Genomic DNA, 24337 nt, shown 5'->3' with positions numbered 1-24337 from the left:
TTCAAAAGATTGTCTCCTATTGAGATTCCCATGCAGATATTTGCCATTCGCGGACACCAGTGGATTGATTGAGCTATGTGTTGCTCAATTTTGCCGTCGTCTCTTCTTTACATTTCCTATCTCCATCTGCACTGTTGCAGGTAACTTCGCCTTGAGTCCCTGCTACAAAGAGCTGCTAAAATCTTTCACGTAAGAGAAATAACTGAGTGAAGTATAGTATTAAGGAAACTCTTCGCCTGTTTCTAGTAAAATTGTCACTGGTTCCCAAACATGTTTGACTGACTCGGAATTGATCACTGCATCTATCGTGTGATGGTACTTTCATGAGACATATAGGCTCTGCTTCTCAGAGGAAATGTTAATAAAATCAATAATTGAATGATTTGTGCAAGAAATTTTACATTTAAGTTGCTCTCCAAGTCGAGCTACTATTAGTGAAAACAGTAAGAGCGCAAGGGAAAACTCCTACACACTTTGTACTGAATAATTTAAATGTTGGTTGTTAAGTAATTTGCTAATCTGCTATGTCTTGTTGCATTTTCATTTACCAGGTATTATGGAGTAAGCATTTTAGGTAGTAACAGTTTAGAAATGAACACACTTGTAACCACCCAATTAGACGGGAATGTGGTATAGCCTCTGTAATCCTACGTGTTCGCCGGTAGCGACGGGGACTAGGAGAAAAAACAAGGACGGAGCATTTGAACGGTAGTTACGATTTCTCCATGTTGGCAGTACCGTCTGACTTTCTGCTAAGGACGACGAATTGTGACTGCTTTACCAACCGTCCAGTTTTAAGCGAGGCTCAGACTAAACACGAGACCTCAGACATTAGAACTCATACAGAACCTTATCGACAGTCGCCCTTCACATGCACTGTTTTCGAACGTGAAAGGGGAGAAATGAAGTACTAGAGCTGTAAAATGTCTTGCGAAGCATTGATGTAAGTATAAGTGGAGATGCAGATGATGTATATATTACTAATGGTGGAGTGAAATGTTCATAGGACGCCTCGAAACAGCATTGTGTACAAGTGATAGTGGATGCAACAGTCATTTACATTTAATACTATCCCATTTTACGATAGTAATTTTAAATTAGAAGAATTATTCAAATGTGTGTGTAACATTGTCTTTAATGCATAGTGCGTGCTTGCAGTAAATAGGAATAATGGCAGAAGTGAACCTGATGTTCACCTTTTGTCAAAATTGAATTATTCTGGCACATCCCGTGCAGCCGAAGGTTTGATGCTAGTAAGTATAACAAGGAAATGGTAGACATTGATTGGCCTCAGAAACATTGGAGGATCAAAATTACGCGTGTAATGAAACTGGAACAATTGCTCTTTCCTCCGCCACATTTTGCTCCACATTTTCGAGAGTGATTTGCGTTCCGTTGAGTATGAAGTATACTGACAAAAAAAATTAACATCACAACAGTTTTAACGTCTTTTAAAGCAATATCTGAAACACTATCCTGTTACGTTTTTCTGTTGTAATACTACTGCAGTAAATTTCTTGAAATAGTAGACATTTAGAATGATTCGCAAAGTGCTAATTGACCTAGTTGTCAAGCTGTACTTTGTTAGCATTTTGGGAAGACGTATTACACCACGTCCAAATGCACCAGTGACTATCCTGCAGTTGTCAAGTGGAGGACTTGAGCACACTTCCCGTAAGAACTTGTGACTAGCACTGGAGCGCTTTACAGGGCACAATGCCGTCCATATTGGTCATAAATAATATTAATAAGCATTTCAAGCCTTTTGCAATATCCAGGGCAGTAACATAATTCGCTGTGCCTTCGGTGTAGTTATTGTATTTCAGTAAAACTGTCCTTTCTGTTCGTTTCATTGCGTATTTCTGTCAGTTACCTTCTGTGCTATACTATTGCAGTTCTTTCAATGAGTTTCATGGAGCTCTTAGCAGCGATACATCATGCGAAAGTTACTTTCGTTCTTACGTTTTGAGCATCACTGTATAAAGAAAGACTGTGGGCTCTAATCCTGGAGGAACGCAGCTGAAATCGCCGTTTGGTCATCTAGGTTCAGGTCTCCCACGGTCTCTCGAAATCGACTGAGTTGAATTCAGGAATGGCTCTCTTGGAAAGTACACGAGCGAATGTCTGCCCTACGGCCGGCCGTTGTGGCCGAGCGGCACTAGGCGATTCAGTCCGGAACCGTGCGACCGCTACGGTCGCAGTTTCAAATCCTGCCTGGTGCATGGATGTGTATCATGTCCTTAGGTTAGTTAGGTTTAAGTAGTTCTAAATTCTAGGGGACTTATGACCTTAGATGTTAAGTCCCATAGTGCTCAGAGCCATTGTCTGCCCTATGTTTTTTCCAAAGCGGGCTTCTCCTCAGTTTCCAGTAACTCCATCGTAGATGAGGCGTTAAATCACAAGTTTCGTTCCTTCCGACGATTTATGCGTCCAGTTTTAACATCGAGGTATTAGCTTCAACATACCAAGTGCACTAAAACTGTCCCAGTATTTCAACGATCTTGTGTTGCTGACAGCTGTCACTTTGAGCATAGCTACTACGTCTGTCTTTTCTATGCCTTCCGTATTAAGGATTCGAAATATTGAGCTAGTATGGATCTTCAGAGATCTGTTTGTAGCCTGATTATTTAATTCTAGGAGTTCACAGTAGACCATTATTTAACTCGGCATTGCAGCATCCTCCTCTTCAGGGACATTCTTTAAGACGTCAAAGGCAACAAGCAGTAATGAAGCCTCTACTCGCTATAGATGCTGTACAGTGTGAGATTTTTTGAGGGTTAGTGTACACGTTGAACCACGTACCGTTGCAAGAAAGCTTGCTTCACTTACAGGTATAGACCTAGATAAAGCTTAGAGGAAAAGTAAACGCGCAATAAAATAAGGACAGCTGCGACGCAGGGGCTGGCACGAGCTCGGTGGTGGTGCGGACGCGCCATTGGCCGGGCGCTATGAGGCCTCCCACGATACAGCGCCGGGCGGCGGGGCTTTCCCCTTGCCTCCCGGCAGCCACTGGCAGTCACATGCAGGCCGCCACCGCCGAGCCACACGACCGGAGACGCGTCAGCGCGGCGCTGGGCTGCACCTCACAGATGGCGGTAAGTGAGCCAGCAGCCCCGCTGCCCAGGCGCGCGGGCGTTGAGCCGACATTACGAGCAGCTAGCTGCCCGCCCGTCTGCCTGCACCGGACTTAGAACCGCGTCTTCGCTGATGCTGCAGCTGCTGCTGCCGCTGCGAAGCGGTGGCCTCTGCGAGCTGCGCCTGATGGAACGTTGCTTACAGCTGCGAGTGCTTGTGACCATCACCTGTGTATTACTTAGGAATCTTTTATGAAACAAGAAGTGCCGCGTAGCAGCGGCCGATTGCGGTGGAACAAACGACTCGCTTCGTCTATGTTCAAATCGAGAATTACTAGATGGAAGTCAGTCTCATTCAACGGATGTGGCCCTTCGGTTTACATGTTTTTTTTTTTTTTTTGAAAGCTAATTTCACTCATTATTATCCACCAAAAAAGCACAATCGCAGTGAATGGTACATGCATATTTACAGCAACATTCGTCGATCTAGAAGCCATTTCTCCTCTTCTCGATGTACAATCCATTTGTCCTCCTGTTACAAATCTCACTATTCGTATTTTACGAAGTGTACCAAACCATCCAATATTCTCTGAGGAACACCAAGACCGAGGGAGCGAAGAATACTCACAGTGAACAGGTTATATACTTAGTATCTGATATCACGATATTGTTCTTGTATGTGCTAAATATTTACTTCAAAACTTATTAGTAGTTTCTATTTGGCCCCACGTAACCTGAAGAGACAGACTGTACATCTACATCTTCATCTATACTCTGCAAACCACCATGAAGTGCTTGAAAGAGGATGGTACGTCTCAGCCGCAAGAGATAAGTTGTACACCTACACCTAAATCTATATCTAAACTCTGCAAACCACCTTGAAGTGCATAGCAGAGGGTACGTCATATTGCACCAGTTATTATGGTCTCTTCCCGATCCATTCAGTTAAGGAGAGCGGCAAGAATAATTGTTTGAATGCCTCACGACTCCTATGTGAACAATGCGTAGGGAATTGTACTATATTCCTAGTCATCATTTAAAGCCGGTTCTAGAGATTTAATAATGGACTTTCTCAGGATAGTTTACGTCTGCCTTCAAGAGTCAGCAAGTTCAGTCTCTTCAGTATCTGTTTGACTTTCCCACGGATCAAATAAATCTGTGACCATTCGTGCTGCCCTTCCCTGTTTACTTTCAACATCCCCTGTTATTTCTATTTGGTTCGGGTCCCACACGCTTGAGCAGTGATCTAGGACCGTAGCACTAGTGATTTGTAGACAAAATCTCTAAGACGTCTTTTTAAGGAACCAGTGGATGAGAATAAAAAAGTTTTGGTGCAATAAATCAAGCAACTGCGACTGAAGTCTGAGTTTATTCTATAAATGGTTCAAAACAATGGGCGTATTATTTGCAGGCATATCCTCTACTTTAGGAATCCATTACGTATAATTTAAAGAACTAAATGCTTTTGTAAAGGACAGACACTCTTGAAGTAAACACAATCCACATGAGTTACTGTTTTTTCTGTGATCACATTGTATGGTTTAACATTATTATTGCAAGTGGAGCACTACAGACAATTTTTTCTAAGTGATAAATACTCCAGATGCATGTAAAGAAATTATAAAAGGCTGGTGATATCCACGTATGTGCAGTGTTGTTATGGTGTACGTAATATTCTTCACAAGCAACACAGTGAAATCTGCTCACAAGAACACATTTTCTGTCGCATGCAATGCGGACTTACCGCACTCTGTAACCTCTTGTGTGTCACGTTCACCTCGTTACATTATTTTCGGAAGAAGAAGCACTCAGACGGGACATATGGTCGTTGGTGTTCTGTGATGGATGTTTGTAGCCATTGGCGTAGCTGAGTACCACAAGGAAACCTCCATCGCAAGCAATGCAGCGCGACTCGTAGGTAACAAGATACCGTGTTATGTGAGGTGATACCGTATCATTTGTAATCGTGTTCACAAAATAAACATAGCTATTTTACAAATAATTCGTCGATGCACTGTATTTCGTGTGTTTTGACTGTATTCCTAAAATATATCTAAATTTGAAAAGCTGACTTCCGCCTTCGTTTTGGTGCTCCTACACGATTTTCGTTTTCTTAGCCCTGTTTTTTGAGATCCAAATCTGAACTTAGAATCAGCGTATTTATAGTATATGGATGATTATTCGACGCCAGTGACGAAATTACATTCACATTAATTACGCTTTCACGCGAAAAGAAATGCGTCAGCAGAGTTGCATTCATTTGATGAGTCCGTTTTGTAAGTGATATAAGTCTGATCCATTTTTATACGTGCAAACATAGGAAATAATAAATTGTAAACATTTGTCTTCGCAGTAACAATCTCTGTAATCGTCATCATCGTCTTACACATTTGGCTTCCCCATCTTTCCAAAGTTCTCTTTACCTTTCCATTGATCGACGTCTGTTTTATTTTCCTTTAGGCTTGTCGTTCAGGATTTTGTGGAGCAGTCTTACAAGCTGGTTCTATTCATTTAATGTTTTAATCTATCTCTCTGCTCACTTATTTCTTCGTTAATGGCCTCTGTATTCATTACTAAAATTTTCAGTCTTAGTTACATCTCATCTTGTGCAGATCTTCACTCTCCACAACAAGCCCATATCTACTGCCGGTGTTTTCTTGACATTTTCTTTTTTATTGACCCAACTCTAGCTTCCATACGACAGCGACAATACCATCACAGTTTCACAAAATTTAATTTTTATTCCTTTTCTGGGGTTTCTAGATAGATGCACAGTTTATTTTTCCATATATTGATTGACATATTTGCAGCTTTTCAACTATGTCACTGTCATAATCAAAAATAACTCTTCCCGCAGCACAGATATTTAAAGAGTGATAGAGAGTCTATCGTAGTTGATTTCTATCTTCATCGGTATTGGATATTAGTCTGGGGAGGCCCACTGTTACACCGACAGTAAACATGATTCAATGCAACACTCAACCTAACTGATCTAATGTATACAGAATTCTAATTGAGCACAGGCAGATTGCCATGCTGTGTACATTAGAGTAGTCTAGTGTGCACACATAGCATTGCAAGTTTCCTGCACTTATCGCTCGTCGTCCTTCTGCCAGGCGATCTATTATGTGTTTATGTAATCGTCATGTCCCAGACTATACCTTTACGTTACGCAAGACAGCTAGAGCTTTTCAATCATGACACTGGCACAATTCTGTGAGGATTTGTTACGACGACTGTTGGCGGTGTAGCCTGACGATTTTCTTTCTAATGAAACTGGTCGTGACATAATAAACGTGTATCAATACAGCTGTGGTGGTTTCTTATTAATATTAAATTAACATATGTTTTCTTGATCGACCAGCTAAAATTTCTCACTATCTTCTGTGCTATTCATACTGAAAGTAACCAGTGCGGTAAAGCATCGTAGGTTTTCATCACAGATTTCTTCTTCCCTTTATCACTCCCTCTTTCGATTTCTCTCACATCATTTTCTTTTTCCTTTTCTCCTCCACTATTTAAGCACCTCGCTTTTTTCACTATAAGTGCATAATGCAATAATTGCTGCACTTCATTTATTTTTGCTTCTCTGTGTTTCGATAATTAAACTCGTCTGTCTGGAATTTTACTGGATTCTTTTGCAGCAAAAATTCTTGTAAACATCAGCTACCATCGGTCATTTGTTAGATTTCAATATTGTCTTCGAACAGAGGGCGAGACATATTTGATCCACTTTTAGACCGAGAGCTCAGTAACAACAGCAACACGTTTGGAGTCAAATAAGTATTCTTTTTTCTAAATTTATAGCCAGATTATTATTGTCTTTTACTTTGGTGGGGAATTAAGCATCCAGCAAGTAAAGAATGGTTTTGTAGTAACAGTAACTGAATGATCACTGTACAGGTCGGTTGCCTCTGCTACTCTCAGAAATACAATGGAGACTCTGTTTCAAATGTAAGCGTCTCAAAGAATGAGAGAAATAGTCAGCAAGGATCGTAAACCAGCATCAGTTGAGATATTAAAAACAGTTCTGTAGTCTTAGTTCAAGACCATCTCTTGCAAGTGTATTGACTCCCTATAATGTTTCGCTTTGTGTACTGATATGATTAGTGGTTCTTTCATCTCAGCTAGGTACTATTTATTTTCTCTTTTCACGTAAATTTACTCCACTCTGCACGACTCTATAATTCTGTCTTTCCTCTTCATCTTTCTTTTTAATTGCTATATCAAATATGTGGTTACGTGTTGATCTTTCACTATACTTTCTGCATTCATATGAAGCGAGCAAAATGAAAACTATCATCTTAATATAGTTGCAGTACTATACATCTAAAAGCATTCAATAGGTAATGTATTTTCTACTGCATAACGACGTAGTCGGTATTCGTATTGTAAAAGACTGTTGTGAGCTTTTATCACCCTCAATACAAATTCTGAAACGGTTCATCCTTCCACTCTGCATCACCCTGCTCCCACGCTTTCAAATGATATATCTTTATTCTTAAACTCAATGAATCCCTATTGTCAAGTGGAACGTGTGGCAAATGAAAGATAAATGTACATCGTGGAGATATGGGGATAACTCTCATACAGGCACCCCTTTCGGAAACAGGACACCGGTTGCTGATCTTGGTAAATGGTTTCGCGAACTGCAGTATTCGGGGAGAGAATGTATGATATTCACTGAGAGCAGCACTGCCGCAAACACTTTTGCCTTCATTGGTTTCAGACTAATTTACACAAACTGCTGTGTATCTTAGCCTTCAACATTGTAGTCCTCACGATAATTAATTCGTCATTTAATGATCCTAATGCTGATACGTTGAAACTGACCCCGATTTTGAGCCTGAGATAAATCTTCGTAAATGCCGAACAATATACACTGAAATACATTGTAAGTTTAATATTGCCTTATGTTATACAAACAGTCAGCGGCATTGTTCGTAAAGTGCTCTGATTTATGATAGAATAATTTATGGGCCATTGATGATTGAGGAATATATTAACAAGCAAATGTAATGGATCATACATTGACAAAAATTAACAAGTAAATAGAAGAATGTCAGAATAAAAGAAGTAGGGCTGTGAAGAAACATGAAGAAGTTAAAAACTAAATTTACTTTCTAAAAACAATCTAGAAACATGTGTCGCAGAAATGTGAAAGTAATAAATTGGATGTCATTCTGAAGAAACGAACCATCTCACCATCTCATACATCCCAATAAATAGGTTTAACATCAGATTAAAAGAAAAAGAAATTACAATTAAACTAAATCAAATGATAATTAACAAAAATTGTATTGGGAGACACAAGTTTTGCCGAAATACGGATTTATAATCTCATTTAATTATTAATATACTTCCTACTATCATGATTTCATTGTTTCCAGCAGAATGATCAGATCCAGCGAAAATTAGTTAAGACACCTACAAACGTATTTTGATAGTCTTATTTCGTGCATGCTTATTTCAGATTTAGTTTTTGTTGAATTAGATAGTGTCACGTTGGTGACTCATCACGCTTGGTAAAAACTTGATTTAATTTTGCGAAAGTACCTCCATTTATAACAGTATTTTGTTTATGTGAAAAATTCTATATTCCAAAGTGTTTTGGATATTATATGAAACGACGCATCAATACCATCCGAGTCAGCCTATAGAAACACTCCTCATCGCATCTTACCTGTGACACCTAGTGTCGGCGGATAACGTCGATTTGTTTCCGGTTGCAGACAAAATGATTTTTGAATCGAAATTTTATGTGCCCACTGACTAGAGCGCTCCAGAATTAGTCTAGTGCGATATTTATGTCAGCAATATTTGTTAACAGACTTTTAAAACACGAGGAATAACCAGAATTCCAGCAGCAACTGAGCAGCGCCGCTACATGGTGGCAGTTGTCAGCGAGGACCAGGACGGTGGAGTCGACTATCGCTGGTGGAATTTTCGCTATCCTTGATGTTTTACTGTCCCTGTAAATATATATATCGATCAAATAAATATCGCACTAGACTAATTCGGGGTAGTTCTATCGAATGGGCACGTAAAATTCTGCTTTAGGCGTCATTTTGTTCATATCAGGATACTAACCTAGCTCTCTGTCGACACTGTGCGTCACAGTCATATTAAAGACGGATTGAGATTTTCTCTATGGTGACTACAGCTACGTACTGCAAAAAAGGAAATTGCTAATGTCTGCTAACAGAAAATTCGCCTGATGAACAACAAAAGCCCATCTAAATTAGAGGCCATTATACATTGTACATCACACATTTAATCCTGAGTCCTTCATTGATAGTTACATAGTCTTCTACACAGAAAATGAAAGTGCAGGAACAATGTAATTCTTCTTCTCCTATTATAAGGGCAGCTAATAAATTATCTGATGGTACCAAATGATGGTCCTAGGTAAATTAAGGTCTTTAGTTCCAAGATTCAGTACGTGAAATTAAGTTATGTGCGTCTTCACAAAGTATTTGACCATAAAACAACAATAAGTTCAAACAGTGAGCTCGCACACAGAAACAGGTTTCAGGAGTATAAACAGACTACGATCTGAGGATGTGAACTTGTAACTCTGTAGCGTGTATTTAATTATGGCTGCTAAACCAACGTGCACAGAACACTCCTTTACACCTACTAATATTTCAAAATTAAGAAGCAACTTTGTTCAGGTGGCTTCCGTCATTGTGAATACTTGAAGTACTCACTGTTGCTATTTTACTTTCTCTTTAATTTCTTAGTAAATAAAGTAATTTTCTCGTTATTTTCTATTTCTCGCGGGAAAACACTGAGGGCAGTTTTAGAATGATATTATGAACTGCTCAGAAACATAGAAGTCTACTTCTGCTCCGGAAATACAATGTATATCTGTATTTCCCTACTTTCCAAAATCATCATTTTCCTTTTTGTATTTCCATAAATACCATTTTCGGTAAGGTTGTGTATCAGTAAAACAATTTACCTTTTAATAAAAAGTTTAACATTTGCTGAAAAGTGCACTGTCTCTTTTGTGGACAGTTGTTCAATTCCATCCAAAGACTGATATGACAGAGGTTCTTAAAAATTTCATCACTAACTTTCCTGTAAGCTGGACGTGTTTTCTTGTTCATGATAGATTCCTATCCTCTGTTGTCTACCATGAAGACAATACTGAAACAACAAAGTATTTTCATATGTAATGGATGACAGTTGAGCAGGAAGAAGACTTCATATAAGAGTAACAGCAGGTCGATTTACCTTGTTTTACTTCATTAAGGGTTTTAAGTTGTTAAATTTCTCCGTACATCCAGTCCAAGCATTATAAGTTTTCCACTCTGTCACTTACCAGTTCTTTCACCTCTGACAATGTTTCTTGACGTTAAAAATGGTTCCAAATCCACATGACAATCTAGCTCATCCTACGATTGGCAGAGGTCGTTGGAAGGCAACGGAATACCGTTTCCAATACGACCATGCCTAGAAAGTACTGTGAAGTTCGGATTGATAACTTATAAGGAGAATGTACCATTAGTTATTTACTATCTGTTGAGAATGCACTAAACGAAATGTTAGCTTAGAGTGTTTGTTCTTCGAAATTTATTTAATAATTTGTTGCAGAACAGTGTCAGAATAACTAGAATTTTGATTTTTTGATTTACTGGTAGTAATCTATACTTCATTTACGCTCACTGGATACAAAAACATTGCAACTTAATTTCTGTGTACGTGGACATTATTTGGCTAAAATTCTTCCTCAATTAAATTTTGCACTTTACCATCATAATGTTAATGAAACATGTCAGCCATCTACTGGGAATCTAGAACAACGTTTTTTCGATTTTATGATCTTCATGATTGAAATCCCCTTATATACGATGGGAAAGGAAAATCTTCAAATCTGCCACAATGCCAGCCGTTGTGGCCGAGTGGTTCTAGGCGCTTCAGTCCGAAACTGCGCTCCTGTTACGGTCACAGGTTCGAATTCTGCCTCGGGCATGGGTGTGTGTGATTTCCATAAGGTTTAAGTAGTTCTAAGTCTAGGGGACTGATGACCTCCGATGTTAAGTTCCATAGTGCTTGGAGCCATTTTAATCATCTGCCACAATAATCAAACACTAGCGTTATTTAAAACTGCACAGAGCAGACAGCGATTAATAATATAAAACGGTAAAATGATATGTAATGAAATTCTTCCTCAAACAAACTTAACTGAATAGGATGATATCATTAATCTCGTAAAGTTACTTCAAATAGAAAAACCGTCAATTAGTCACCTTGGCTACATAGCCAGAGACTTGTTTGCGCCAGACTGAAATTTCTCTGCGAAACAAAAGCTTACCTCTTAGACGTGGTACTTAATTGCTGCCGCGCGGGATTAACCGAGTGGTCTAGGGGGCTGCAGTCATGGACTGTGCGGCTGGTCTCGACGGAGGTTCGAGTCCTCCTTCGGGCATGGGTGTGTGTGTTTGTCCTTAGGGTAATTTAGGTTAAGTAGTGTGTAAGCTTAGGGACTGATGACCTTAGCAGTTAAGTCCCATAAGATTTCACACACATTTGAACATTTTTGAACTTAATTGCTGGCATTAACAAGTAAGGCTCTCTTCCATGGTACTTGGATTTCAGAACGACCTAAAACACAATTTGAATAGGATACATTAGTTCGAAAACTTCCTTAAAATAACTGAAAGATTAAATAATAAATCCAAGAAAATATTCTTCTTCTTCTTCGGTTATCAACCCACAGGTTGGTTGGCAGCAGCACGCCATTCCGTTCTTTTGTCAACTTTCTTCTTCATATCTGCATAGGTCTGGCACCCGATGTCATTTATTACTTGTTGAATGTAGCTTAATCTAGGTCGTCCTCGGCGAGTTCTTCCTTCAATGATTCCTTCTAATATTCTCTTAATGAAATTGTTATGCCGTAAAATGTGACCTATGAAGGTTATTCTTCTTTTCTGTATATTTCGCCAAAGAGATCTGTTTTCTTTCACTCTTCTGAGGACATCTTCGTTTGTAGCCTTGTCTCGCCAGCTGATTTTTTCCATTCTCCGGTAGCACCACATTTCGAATGCCTCTAATCTTCTCTTTTCTTCTTTTCCACAAGTCCAAGTTTCACATCCGTAAAGGGCTGTACTCCACACATAGGTTTTCATGACTCTCTTTCTTACGTCTAAACTAACATTTCTGCTCGTCAGTAAGTTTCTTTTTCCATTGAATGCTATTTTGGCAAGTTGTATTCTGTTTTTAATGTCACTTTTGCTCCTTCCATCTGCTGTTATTTTGCTACCTAAGTAGTTAAATTCTGTAACCTGCCCTAGTTTCTCTCCCTTTATTGTTATTCGTATGGGTTCATTGTAGTTCAGGGCGCCACTCACCATCACTTTAGTCTTTTTCTTATTTATTTTCATTCCATACTGTTCTTTTAAGGTGTTTTCCATTTCATTGAGTGCGGCTTCTAAATCTTCTTTCCTTTCTGTAATTATGGCGATATCATCTGCATATCGCAACATATCTATTTTCATTCCGTTAAGTTTTATTCCTACTTCAATATTCTCTCTTATTTTGTCTATTGCTTCTTGGATATATGCGTTGAAAATTACTGGAGATAGTGGGCATCCCTGTCTCACTCCTTTCCTTATTCTTGCTGTTTCTTCTTTGTTTTCCTTCTTAACTAAGGCTGTTTCATTTTGGTATATTTTAAAGATTATCCTTCTATCATTATATTTCAGACCAGCCTTCTTCAGAATTCTAAACATTTCTGGCCATACAACATTGTCAAATGCCTTTTCGAGGTCTACGAAGGCTATAAATACTTGTTTGTTTTTGGAAATTTGTTTCTCAATATACATATATTACAAGGCGATAAAAACAATCGCTTAATGAAATGGATTTACCACAGAGCTTACGAGCAGTTTTACAGCACTAAATACTCAATTTTATTAAACAGTTGGGTAACAACAAACGTCCTAACGGCTCACAGGAAAATAAACTAATTTGAATGCCACAACTTTTAAAGCATCAACAGCTTGTGGCGTAAACAAGTAACAGTAACGCAAAACTTCAAGTAGCACCTGTAACGGCAAGCAGCCATCGTTACACGTGGGCAACAAGTGAAAACCATTAAATGGACCAAACTCAAACAGACCAGATGCGGTCAACTATACTTACAACGCGTGAAAAATGTTTTTGAGGTCGATAAAGTGAGAGTCACAGAGGCGGGCATATAGCGCGGGCGATATCAACCACCGCTACATCAAGAAGTCGTTATTCCATAATTAGAGTTCAATGCAAAACGCCGGCATCCAGAAGTGCGAAGAATGGGCGTAACTGAAGGCAGTTCACCTGAAGCACACTGAAGGGCGTGGTGAAAACTTCGATGCAGCCACTAACGGTACACTTGTAAACAGTCTCCGCACAAACAGAGCCATCGGCCCACACAACCGACGGGCCGACCACTGTCCGTGTTGCCCTCCGCCACGTACGCAGACTCTTTCCAATTCCACACAAACCAGCCTGTTTTATTGACTCTGCGCCAGCGATAATACACAGGAAGCTCAGGGTAATTCGTGCCACCTAGCGAGGTGGCAGCAAATGAAGGGTGAAGAAAAGACGAAATGAAGCCTTCACTGCTCAATGATAACAGTAGCGAATTAAAGAAGCCTAACTTTGAGGTAGAACTGCAGTTCCACCCATCCGTGTGCTTTCTGTCGCTAGGCTCATGACTGTTTTTATGTGGTCCGCCACGAATTCCTTTCCTGTGTCAACCTCTTCAACACTTGCACGTAACATTCAAATCTCTCTCTTCGCCTACTGCTATTGCACTCCACAGCTCCTCAAGTGCCATGCAGGTTGTCATTTGATGCTAACACATATTCGTATCAGTAGATCAGTAGTTCCCTTTGATTGTCATTAATCTCACTTCCGCTACCCCTCATTACTTTTATTTCTCTTCGGGTTGCTCTCGACCCATAGTGTGTGCTCATTAGACTGTTAAGTCCATTCAACATAGTGTGCAGTTCTACCTCAGTTCCACTGTGGAGAGCATTGCGAATACGTTATCTAGGTCGATATATTCTCTGAATGTGTCTTAAGTCTTTCTTCCATTACCAAGCTCAACGTCAGAACAGCTTCCCTTGTGTATTTACCTTTCCTAAAACCAAACTGATCGTCATCTAACAGAACTTCAATTTCATTTTCCTTTCTTCTGTATATTATTCCGTCATATACAGGAACAATATTCCGTGAACGATCATTCCTTTACATTACATCGCTACTGCACGTCGTTGTAGAATCAGTCACAGAAGGAGTGCTTGCTTCCCACTGCCTAATGTTGCGGAGTAGTTACCCTTTCAGTGCACTTAAAAAAAACTTGTACGCTACTTCGTGTTGTGTATCAAGATGTGATCGTTACGTGGCGACCAACTTTTGGCAGAAGGCGAACGACAACCTGCTGCTGGTGCGCTGGGACCAGCACGAGGCGCAGCTGCTGGAGCGGCTCTGCGGGTACTTCACAGAGAACGCGTTCGTCGACGTGACGCTGTGGTGTCCGGACCGCCGCTTCAAGGCCCACCGCGTCCTGCTCTCCGCATGCAGCGATTACCTGGAGGTGAGTTCAGCGACCGCCTCGACGACAGGAATTAAAAGAAACGTCACCTGGTAACACAGCTTTCAGCCGAAAGCCTTCAGATTATTCTTCAGGTGTTCAGAATTTGCTTTGAAAATACATTATTGATTATTCAACGTGTGTTTAATGGTAGCTCTTTACTCTTCCAGAGATTATAAATTTTAGCATTGAGTGTACAACTGGAGAAATATGGGTGTCTCCCATATGTTGTACTAAATGAAGGGAAAACTGTAGCAAAATTCAGGGAAAGACATCTGATCAGAAGGCACATGCTGTGTCAAAAGTGGCATCTAAGAGCAAGTGTGACTGAGGTTGAGTCAACGATGTGCAAACGTAAAACGTATGATTTAGTATGTTGGATGCAGCAGATCGAAATATTACAACAATGTATGAAAACAGGAAGGACGCCTTTTAAATCAGTAAGAGAAGTCGAGAAAAAATATTTTAAAAAACAGTATCCACTCAGCCAGGTCTTAGAACCCTCCCACGCAACAGTATGGGAAATCTCGATGGGGTAAACGTCTGCTTCCAAAATTGTCTATGCAAATGAAAGAACAGAAAACGACGGAAATACATGGCAATAACGTGTGTCTCATCTCGTGAAATGAAGTTATTAGAAAATTGGTAATTTTTACTTGCCATGAATCCAGTTCTCTCACCAAGAATCTTAGATTTCGTACTAATGGTTCACCTGAATATTTGGCTACATTTTATAACATACTGTTCCGTTTGAACAGAAAATTGAGGTGTAAAACTGAATGTCTATTAGAGAAATAGTAGATAAGAATATTAGTGACGTAAACCCGTTATATTACAGAGTCATTGCACCTAATAGATTAGGTCGAAATTTATAAAGTTATTATGGCATCCAAAGTCATACATCTGACCTGTTGCTTCAAAACTCGTATAAGCAAATATACCAAATATCACGAAGGAATCAGTCTACTTGTAATAAATGTAACAAAGGAACCAACAAAGAAAATCACGGTACTTGTCAGTACATGCAAGGATCTGTTGGTAAGGAACGATGCAGCTTGACGCAAAAGTGCCTCAGTGTTGAGCGAAAAAATTGTCAAAACATTGAAAACAATGTGTATTAAAGAGGAGGTATGTTTATCTCTCATTCAATGTTTTTGTCAATCTCTTACACATAAATTCCATCACGAGAATCGTATAAATCAATGTTCTCCAAAAAGAACCATCACCCCTTTCCCATTAGAAGGAAACAATGAAGAGTTCTTACGGGGTGAGGCTACCAAACAGCGAGGTCATCGCTCCCTTCGGATTAGGGAAGGACGAGGAAGGAAATCGGCCATGCTTTTTCAAAGTGATGCAGGGAAATAACGGAAAACCTAAATCAGGATGATCGGACACGTGTTTGAACCAATAATGCAATATGGAAAGCATTTCGTAACACTCCTATTGTCTGAATGAACGAAATAGTCCATTGTGGAACCCATCTGCGAAGCACCGAATAATTTTTCCATTTTGAGACCATGCCAACATTCGCTTTTGCCATCTATACCACAATGAAAAATGCTCTTACTTTGAAACAAAAAAGCGAATATGTCCTGGGCAGAGTTAGGGATGTAAAAGAAGGGAACTAGTTGTTCGACTTACCTCTATGCTTGAAAGACATTAAAATCAAAATATCTTGACATGTACCCATGTCACATAATACAATGCATCGTGTCAAGTAAAGTGATTCGTGATGTCATGTCTTATAACATGGTACATGCCATAATGACATCCGAAACACCATTTGTCAGGTCGTGCAATATGAGCCAACATGTCATTAAAGTTTAGGATACATGCATCTCCACTGTGGGATACTTCCTATTATAGATACGCCCCCATTCACGGGTACTTCCTATTGAAGACGCATCCCACTCACTAGAGGCACATAATTGGTGTCTATATGTTCTTACACCCGTCACCACACAAGTAAAAATGGTTCAAATGGCTCTGAGCACTATGGGACTTAACATCTGAGGTCATCAGTCCCCTACAACTTAGAACTACTTAAACTTAACTAACCGAACGACATCACCCACATCCATGCCCGAGGCAGGATTCGAACCTGCGACTGTAGCGGTCGCGCGGTTCCAGACTGAAGCGACTAGAACCGCTCGGCCACACCGGCCGGCTATCACACTGATCGGCTTGTGCCGGCGGAGGTTCGAGTCCTCCCTCGGGCATGGGTGTGTGTGTTTGTCCTTAGGATCATTTAGGTTAAGTAGTGTGTAAGTTTTGGAACTGATGACCTTAGCAGTTAAGTCCCATAAGATTTCACACACACACACACACACACCACACAGGTAACGCGAGGATGGTGTAAGAGAACTCTCGGCGCTGGTGAAGTAAGGTTAACTCGTAAAAATGTTTAAATACCTTTGAAGCTGGCAGATAAGTCGAAAAGCTAGCTCTATTCTTTTACATCAATAACTCTGCCGAGGACTTAGGAGCATTTTCCATTGTGGTGTTCAACTTTTACTCTACTGTAATTTTGATATTAGACAACAATAGCTTGACAACCGATGTAGATTTCTGCAGACTCGGGTGACGACTGATCTGGTACAGATTTTTTTTACTGCATTTCGAGCCATAATACTTATATCACGGCAAAGGATAAAGTTTTCACAAAACAACAGGACGGCCACTATTTCATGAATTTGTCTTACAAAATGTGAACCGATTCTTAGAAGTCTGAAACACAGAAGCGGCGCGCGTAAAATACTAACATAAAACGTGTTTTTGCACGTAAAATCCGAATGAACTTAGGTTTTTGAAAGTGATTTTAATCTTTTAGGTAATAATTTTTTTTCCGCTCATTCAATTCACATATGAACGAATCTTACGTGCTACATTTTGCTCGGCTTTAAATCATTGTATCTCGGTAACGGATGAAGATTACTGGATAAATAGAATCGTTTTGACTCTAAGCATTTTTCTTCCTTCGTGTGAAGTTTGAACCGATTCGTAAAATTTTGAAGTATAGAAGTGGCGCGCTTTAAAAAAACTCCCAGAAAAACGGATTTCTGCTCGCAAAATCCAAAAGAAGTAAGATTTTTTTCAACTGTTAAAACATACTGTGGTTCCGATATACCGGTGGACCTAATTTGAACCATCGGTCTCGCTCCAGTCAGAGCCATTTAAGAGTGACTGTTTTTGCACATAAATTCCGAAGAAGAATGACTATTTCTGCACGTACAACCCGAACGGTGCACATACAAATGGCACCATTAGCTGAGAATTAATTTCATCCCAAACTAAAATCTTTTCCAATAGAAATTACTCGCACAATTTGCCTGGTTGCCTGCTCTGGTTCGTCTTTGAACTTTGCTAAATACAAATAACTACAGTGAGACAAATATTCAAATGATTATACAAACGGCCGCTGGCCCGAGCTAAACCCAAAAACTTGTACCCCAGGTTCGACGCTGAAATATTAACTGAGCACCAAGCGCCCCCCCCCCCCCCCCCCTGCATCCCTTCCTTAACCGCTATTCTGCGAGCGGTCATTTCTGTCATATTTCTTACAGAGATTCTGAGGTGTAACGGTAAAACAAAACTGATTTGTTACGAGTGCTGATAGTGCTGTAAAAGATGCAATATCTGTTACTCTTTTACAACCAACTTTTTTTTATTTTCATTTTTTTTTATTCGAAAACAATGTTCTCTGGTCACTGACAATGACTTTCATCCAGGCATGAGCTCATTATCCAAATCTCTCTGGCAGGTAAATCAATCTCGAGCGACGCTTCCGAAACTCAGAATTGGTGGAATTAACTCCATGGTGCAACTCTTACTGGTAATATTTAAGAAAACTAGCCCGCAGGACTCACGTACGTGATATATCAGACTGCCGATTACTCCTCTCCACAGCAGGCGGCAGCCAGTGTTTTGCTGAAGCGGGGCGCGACACTATATAGTTACAACAGGGCCCGCTGCCTCACCTCTCGGCTAGGACTCAATTGCTGACCAGCTGCTGCACGGAAAGCCGCAGCTTCTTGAGCAATGATTGCGAAGGCGATACGTATCATTAAGCACACGAAATACGAGGGAGAGGAGATTTAAAGGCTGTACAGAAAAAATGACTGCTTTGTTTTGACCGAAGCTTTCGTGTCATACATATATATGAAATATAGATTGGCACCTGTCAAAAGACGCTTTACTTACGCGACAGTATTTTTACAGAATGCGTCAAGTCGTTGTCTGGATAATGAGGAAAATGTTCCACAGGTAGTGGAGTGCGTAAAAACCTGTTTCACGTTCAAAAATTACGTAATGCAGTGCCTTTGATGTCCTACACAGCTGCCTGCCACTGTCGATTCCATTACAGTTTGTTATATAATATGTTCCGTGTTTATGATCTTGAGAGCATAAATGCAGAGAATATCTGTTGTATCATGTTTTCCATGTTTCTGATCTTGAGTGAGGAAACACGGGGTGGATGGAAAAAATGCTCATGTGTTTCGATTTCCGACGTTCTTCTCAAACTATTCAACTAATCTATTCAAAGAGAGTAGTGGACAAGATCCTTGATTAATTGTTTATGTATTAAATGATGTAATTAACAAGATATCGAAAATGGATGCAACGCTATGATAATGAACTACTGGGTATATGAGCCAAGCAGTCTCGTAGACCAGAGTGTGTCGTATTTTTCCCGTTACTTGACGGTTCACGTGGGTGTCATTTCTCGTAGGAGAAAGACCGTAAAGAACGGGTAAGATGGGTGTCTGAGTTCGTACCTGCAAAGCCTTAAAGCGAGACTCGAGTCCTGTCTCAGCAAGGTTAAACAACAAGGTTATGACGTCGGCCGACACTCGGTCCCTGGCTGGCATCCAGGATCCTGCGCTGGTAACGGCACGATACTGACAACAACAGCAGTATTTCATAAGGATAGTACTCCCACCACTGAATACAGATGCCTCACAATATCATGCCGAGAATTACTCTCGGTGTTGTAGCCAGAACTCAAGAGGAAGTAATGGTCTCGTGTTATTTTGATATAAGTAGGTGGGTCAGAAACCCGTGTCTACTGCGAGAACATTAAACGACGTTACATTATTTCAGTTCTGCAAGAGTATCTGGGTAAATGGCCACGGCCTTGCTGTTGGAAGCATCCCAGCATTCGCCAAAACAAAAAACCTGGATCCGGGTAATAAAAAGAGAGTGTTTATACTGCTGCTCGAGAAAGTTTCGAATTTCCTATACGTAAAAAATTTCTAGCTGCGATTATTTCTGACATGAAGAGTAACCTTGAGAACCTGAGTAAGAAACTATTCACTCATAGCTAACGCAGCAGTTTATTAGAAGACATAAATTAAGTGTTATAAATATAGTTCCAGTTTAAATTTCTTCACAAATCCACGCATTACTAAACTTCTTCACGCTATAACTACGTAATTTATTAGCATTTCTTGTATATTAACGCTACTAAACATTGCTGGAGCAGCCATCTGACGGAAATTTTATACCATCTAATAGATAGAAGGCAATAACAAAAAATTTCGATTACTTAGCTGTACATCACGTCTGGCTATGATAATTCATTATGTAAATAAATGTGTCAACGTGATGCTTGAAATAAAAGGTAGCCTGCATTTGTTTCTAACGTTTCTTCTTCGACGTGGTTTGTGTGCGAGTCTAAAGATTGTTATTACTTGAGGTCCGTGACCGACATTTTATCGACCATCCACACCCCAGAAATGTACCTTGAGCGACATCTCAGGCGAACGAGTGGGGCCAGCTGCTGTTATTCTGAAAAAAGGAATGTGCAGTTACGTCAAAAACTGTCGGTATCCTGGCCTCTAAATCTTCTCATTCTCAATGACCGCTTTTTAGATTGCCTCGTCGTATCCAACTGCACTCGAAAGCACCAGTTTTTCTATACGTTGTTCAATAATGGATTACGAGAATCACGGTAGCGTGAAACACATTATGTGCCCATCACTAAAGGATGTGATGAAGCGAGACTGGTCCGAAAACACTACTATTTGCTATTCAACGCGACAGCTACGGCATTCTCGTGTCAGTTGTACCCTGTGGCTCCCGGACAGTGGAAGTAATCGGAGTGGTATACGACGAAGCAATGCAGTCGGCGACAGGCAGCTTCGAACCGCGCACGTAGACGGCTTCTCAACCACTGTAGTGAGTCAGCCTCTGGGGTTACATTGTAGGCCGGACTGTATGGTTCATAACGGTTTCATACTGCGTTATCCTCCACCCTATGATCGCTGCGGATGTAATTGTTCCTTTTACCAGCTATACGCACACATGACTGACGTTGCCCCTACAGTGTTTAGACAAAAATATGGAAACACCACGATAAAGGTTTGCTTGAATATAAATTCAGATGTTAGCCGGGCCTGCAGATTACGCTGTTGTATCTGCCCACAAATGGCACCTGTTCAATGTCCTCAATACGTTGCAAGTGCGGTCGTGGCCGGAACAGTGTTCTGTGTAGATGCTAGCTATGTGAATTAGAACGTGGGCAAATTGTTGGTGCTTGTATGGTGGGTGGTTCCGTGGCCAAGGTAGCCTAAGTATTTGGTGTTTCAAACACTGGATCAGTATTTATGCATTCCGAGACGATTGGAAGTTACTCGAAACGCCAACGGGTTTCCTACACCCTTATAAGCATAGTAATATGTTGTGTTTACGCTGGTTCCCTAATTTTTCCACCCCTTATAGCAACAGAAATGTCACTAAGTGACAAATCTATTTCTTGAAGACCGTACATTCTACCAATGCTAAGTCACCTGAAAACAATATTATAAGCTTTGACGACAAAGATGAGTGATGGCGTTTTCTTACTCATTTCCATTTAATTTTATTTCTCTTCGGTAACTGAGTTTGACGTTACCTTCTCGTTCAGCCAAGAGGCGGCGCAGTCAATCCTTAATGTTAGCCCTACCTCAACAGTCTTTAGCACTTACCTTACTTTTCAGTTCTGCGCATTCTAAAGATCATTATTTCTGGGTGGTGCATTTTTCTCTTTTCTGGGCATCTGTAAGTGAACGTATTCCAACGTGCTGGATATCTGACATAATTTCGGGTGATTCGCTGCCCTCCATAACAATGATCAAGGAATTTATTATCTACTGAATTAAGCAAAGATCTCAATTAACACGGTTTGTTGTATATAAGTGGTATAGAAATGGTTTAACGATAATTGCCAACAATATGTTAATACCTTGGACATGCGAGACGGGATCTGAATAACACGTTCACAGTCGCGTAAGTCACACTGCGAATCCAGAAAGTTGGTGTGTAAAGATGGAAAGTACTGAAGAAGGGTATGCGTTTGCACCTGTGGCCCGAGTTGAAAGCATACTATACCTTTAACTGTTCGCAAGTCTTCAGAATTAAGACTGACATTAGTGAATCTTTATAAAAATGACTCATTTTCCCTACAGTTAACCTCGCTGTGGCGACTGTGTCTCGCCATACACATAATTTGCAAGTAGGGACTAAAGTGGGAGCAGAATTAGTCATCAGATCTGTAACAACATCTTGAGACTGCATCTAAGTTCAACTTGATCTGATCAGAGCTGAAATGAAATCTGTCAGAGAAGGCGCCTGTCCATCAAGACGCCTAAATCATAAGTCTGCTTGCAAAGTCTGACATAGGGGTGACTTTCTCCAGTGCGCTTTCGATAAGGAAGACACGATTCTCTGTGTTTTTCTGGAATCATGTAATTTTGATTAGCTGAATGATAAATATAGAGATTGCGGACTACTAAGAAATTGTCCTAAAAGATTCTACTCTCCCTCCCTTACTCTTATTTAAGAGGGCTAACTAGTTACAAAATTAAAAGAAAGATATGTGCTAGTCTCTCCCCCTGTTTGTCATCCTTAATGTGCTGGCCAATAAGGGTGGTCCTCTGTGAGCACAGTCGTGATTTTACTGTCACTTCTAATGGGTGTAGGTTAATCAGTCATAGTTGTTTTTGCATTTCGTTAAACATTCAGGTTTTTTCGGGGCCCTGAACGCAGTGTCGGTGTTCCACAGTCTTCGAGCTACTCTGTCCCTATTCCACTCTCTCCGGTATTATCTTAAAGGCATGTGAATTTCGGCGAATTCTTACTGCGAACCTTACCTTCCGCGGACCACACACAGCGCGCTAAAAACAACTTTTTTTTTTTTTAGCTCGCAACCTGGAGATACAATGTGCATATGTGCATTGTGACTTTTGTGTGTCCAACGCCAAGACAGATTTCCTCAGAGCACTGTCCAGTCCGACCGCCCGTGAGGACCTTCGTACGCGTGTGAGTGGCCCAGCAGACCTTCTGTGTATTCTGCTGGGGCAGTTTCTCCCGTCTGTTTATCACCCATGGTGCGTCTTCTCACCTACAGCCTTGTGCGGGATGCTTTCATAGAGGCCACTTACTTATGTCTGTGTGTAACTCAGAATAGGAGTTTGTAATCTACTGAAGAAGGGTATGCGTTTGCAGCTGTGGCCCGAGTTGAAAGCATACTATACCTTTAACTGCTCGCAAGTCTTCAGAATTAAGACTAACATTAGTGAATCTTAATAAAAATGACTCATTTTCCCTACAGTTAACCTCGCTGTGGCGACTGTGTCTCGCCATACACATAATTCGGACTTGATTTTTTTTTATTTTTTTATTTCAGGTTTTACACCAGTAACAGGAGAGTTTGAGAAAAACGGTCGCGTAACAAGGTCGTCCACACAGGTATTCTCTAATGGTTCCACGACCGAGCAGTGGGTTTTCATCGTCAAGGAACTGGTCGAACGTTCCCACGGATGTTTACAGAGATTTACTGGCTACGTCAAAGATAGTGTCATGTATCTATTTCACTTTGAATGAAGTGCAGCATTCAATAAAAGCTATTTTTTCCGCCTTGATAATGAGTAATTTACTTTTTATGTACCCTTGTACTCCACTGGCCCATTTCTTACACATATATTTATTAATAACGATAAACAATTGTTGCCACTACGTATGCATATTGAAATACATCGACGGAAAAAACAGCAAGAGCAAGAAGGAATTGAGCGACATAAACGGAAATTGGTAGGAGTGTTTCTACATCAGGAAGATGACGTCTATTCACTTTTCGTGCTAGTATCACCACTAGGAGGATGAAAATCAGGTGTGCTTTAAGTACATGCTGTAGCGATCGTGAGCGTTAGTTGCCTTCAAGACTGGACTTTGTGAGATGTTAGGCAAGAATGCGTATATGATTGCTGGCAGCGGCTGCCACGAGAATGTACGGTTGCAAAAATATCAGACTGCCACGTGGCACGGACGACCATCGTGTTAGGTGTATGGCTGTGGCTGAGCGTGCATCATTCCACTGATCCAAACTACCACCATTCGCGACTTCAGCGGTGTCAAGCTAGAGCTAATTGGAGGGCAGTGTGGTAGTCTGTTCTGTTTACTTATGAAATCTGGTTCCGCCTCGGTGCCGGTGATGGCCGTGTGTTATTAGACCAGTTGAGGGCTTGCAACGAACCTGTCTGCATGCCAGACACACCAGAACTACACCTGGATTATAGTCTGGGGTGGGATTTCGTATGACAGCAAGAGCGCTCTAGGCACCTGTACAAAACAATGCATCCACATTACACAGGTTACTGGAGTACCAACAAGTCACATTTTCAATGACTTACCTCGTTCTTAC

At 40.6% G+C, this 24337-nt stretch overlaps 1 protein-coding gene across 3 annotated transcripts in view; it reads left to right on the top strand.

Moving 5' to 3' along the window:
• The first annotated feature begins 2984 nt into the window (after window positions 1-2984).
• Window positions 2985-24337, top strand: part of LOC124798547 (zinc finger protein 837-like) — an 80646-nt gene continuing 59293 nt past the window's right edge. For 2 of the 3 annotated variants that reach the window (XM_047261998.1, XM_047262000.1), the window contains exons 1-2: window positions 2985-3095; window positions 14488-14661. In XM_047261998.1, coding sequence (XP_047117954.1) covers window positions 3021-3095; window positions 14488-14661 — 249 coding nt within the window. In that variant the 5' untranslated portion in view covers window positions 2985-3020. The remainder of the gene's footprint in view (window positions 3096-14487; window positions 14662-24337) is intronic. The other variant, XM_047261999.1, reaches the window with a different exon arrangement.

The sequence above is a fragment of the Schistocerca piceifrons genome, chromosome 5 (genome assembly GCF_021461385.2).
Source record: "Schistocerca piceifrons isolate TAMUIC-IGC-003096 chromosome 5, iqSchPice1.1, whole genome shotgun sequence".
NCBI lineage: Eukaryota > Metazoa > Arthropoda > Insecta > Orthoptera > Acrididae > Schistocerca > Schistocerca piceifrons.
This window is presented reverse-complemented; position numbering and strand designations above follow the sequence as displayed.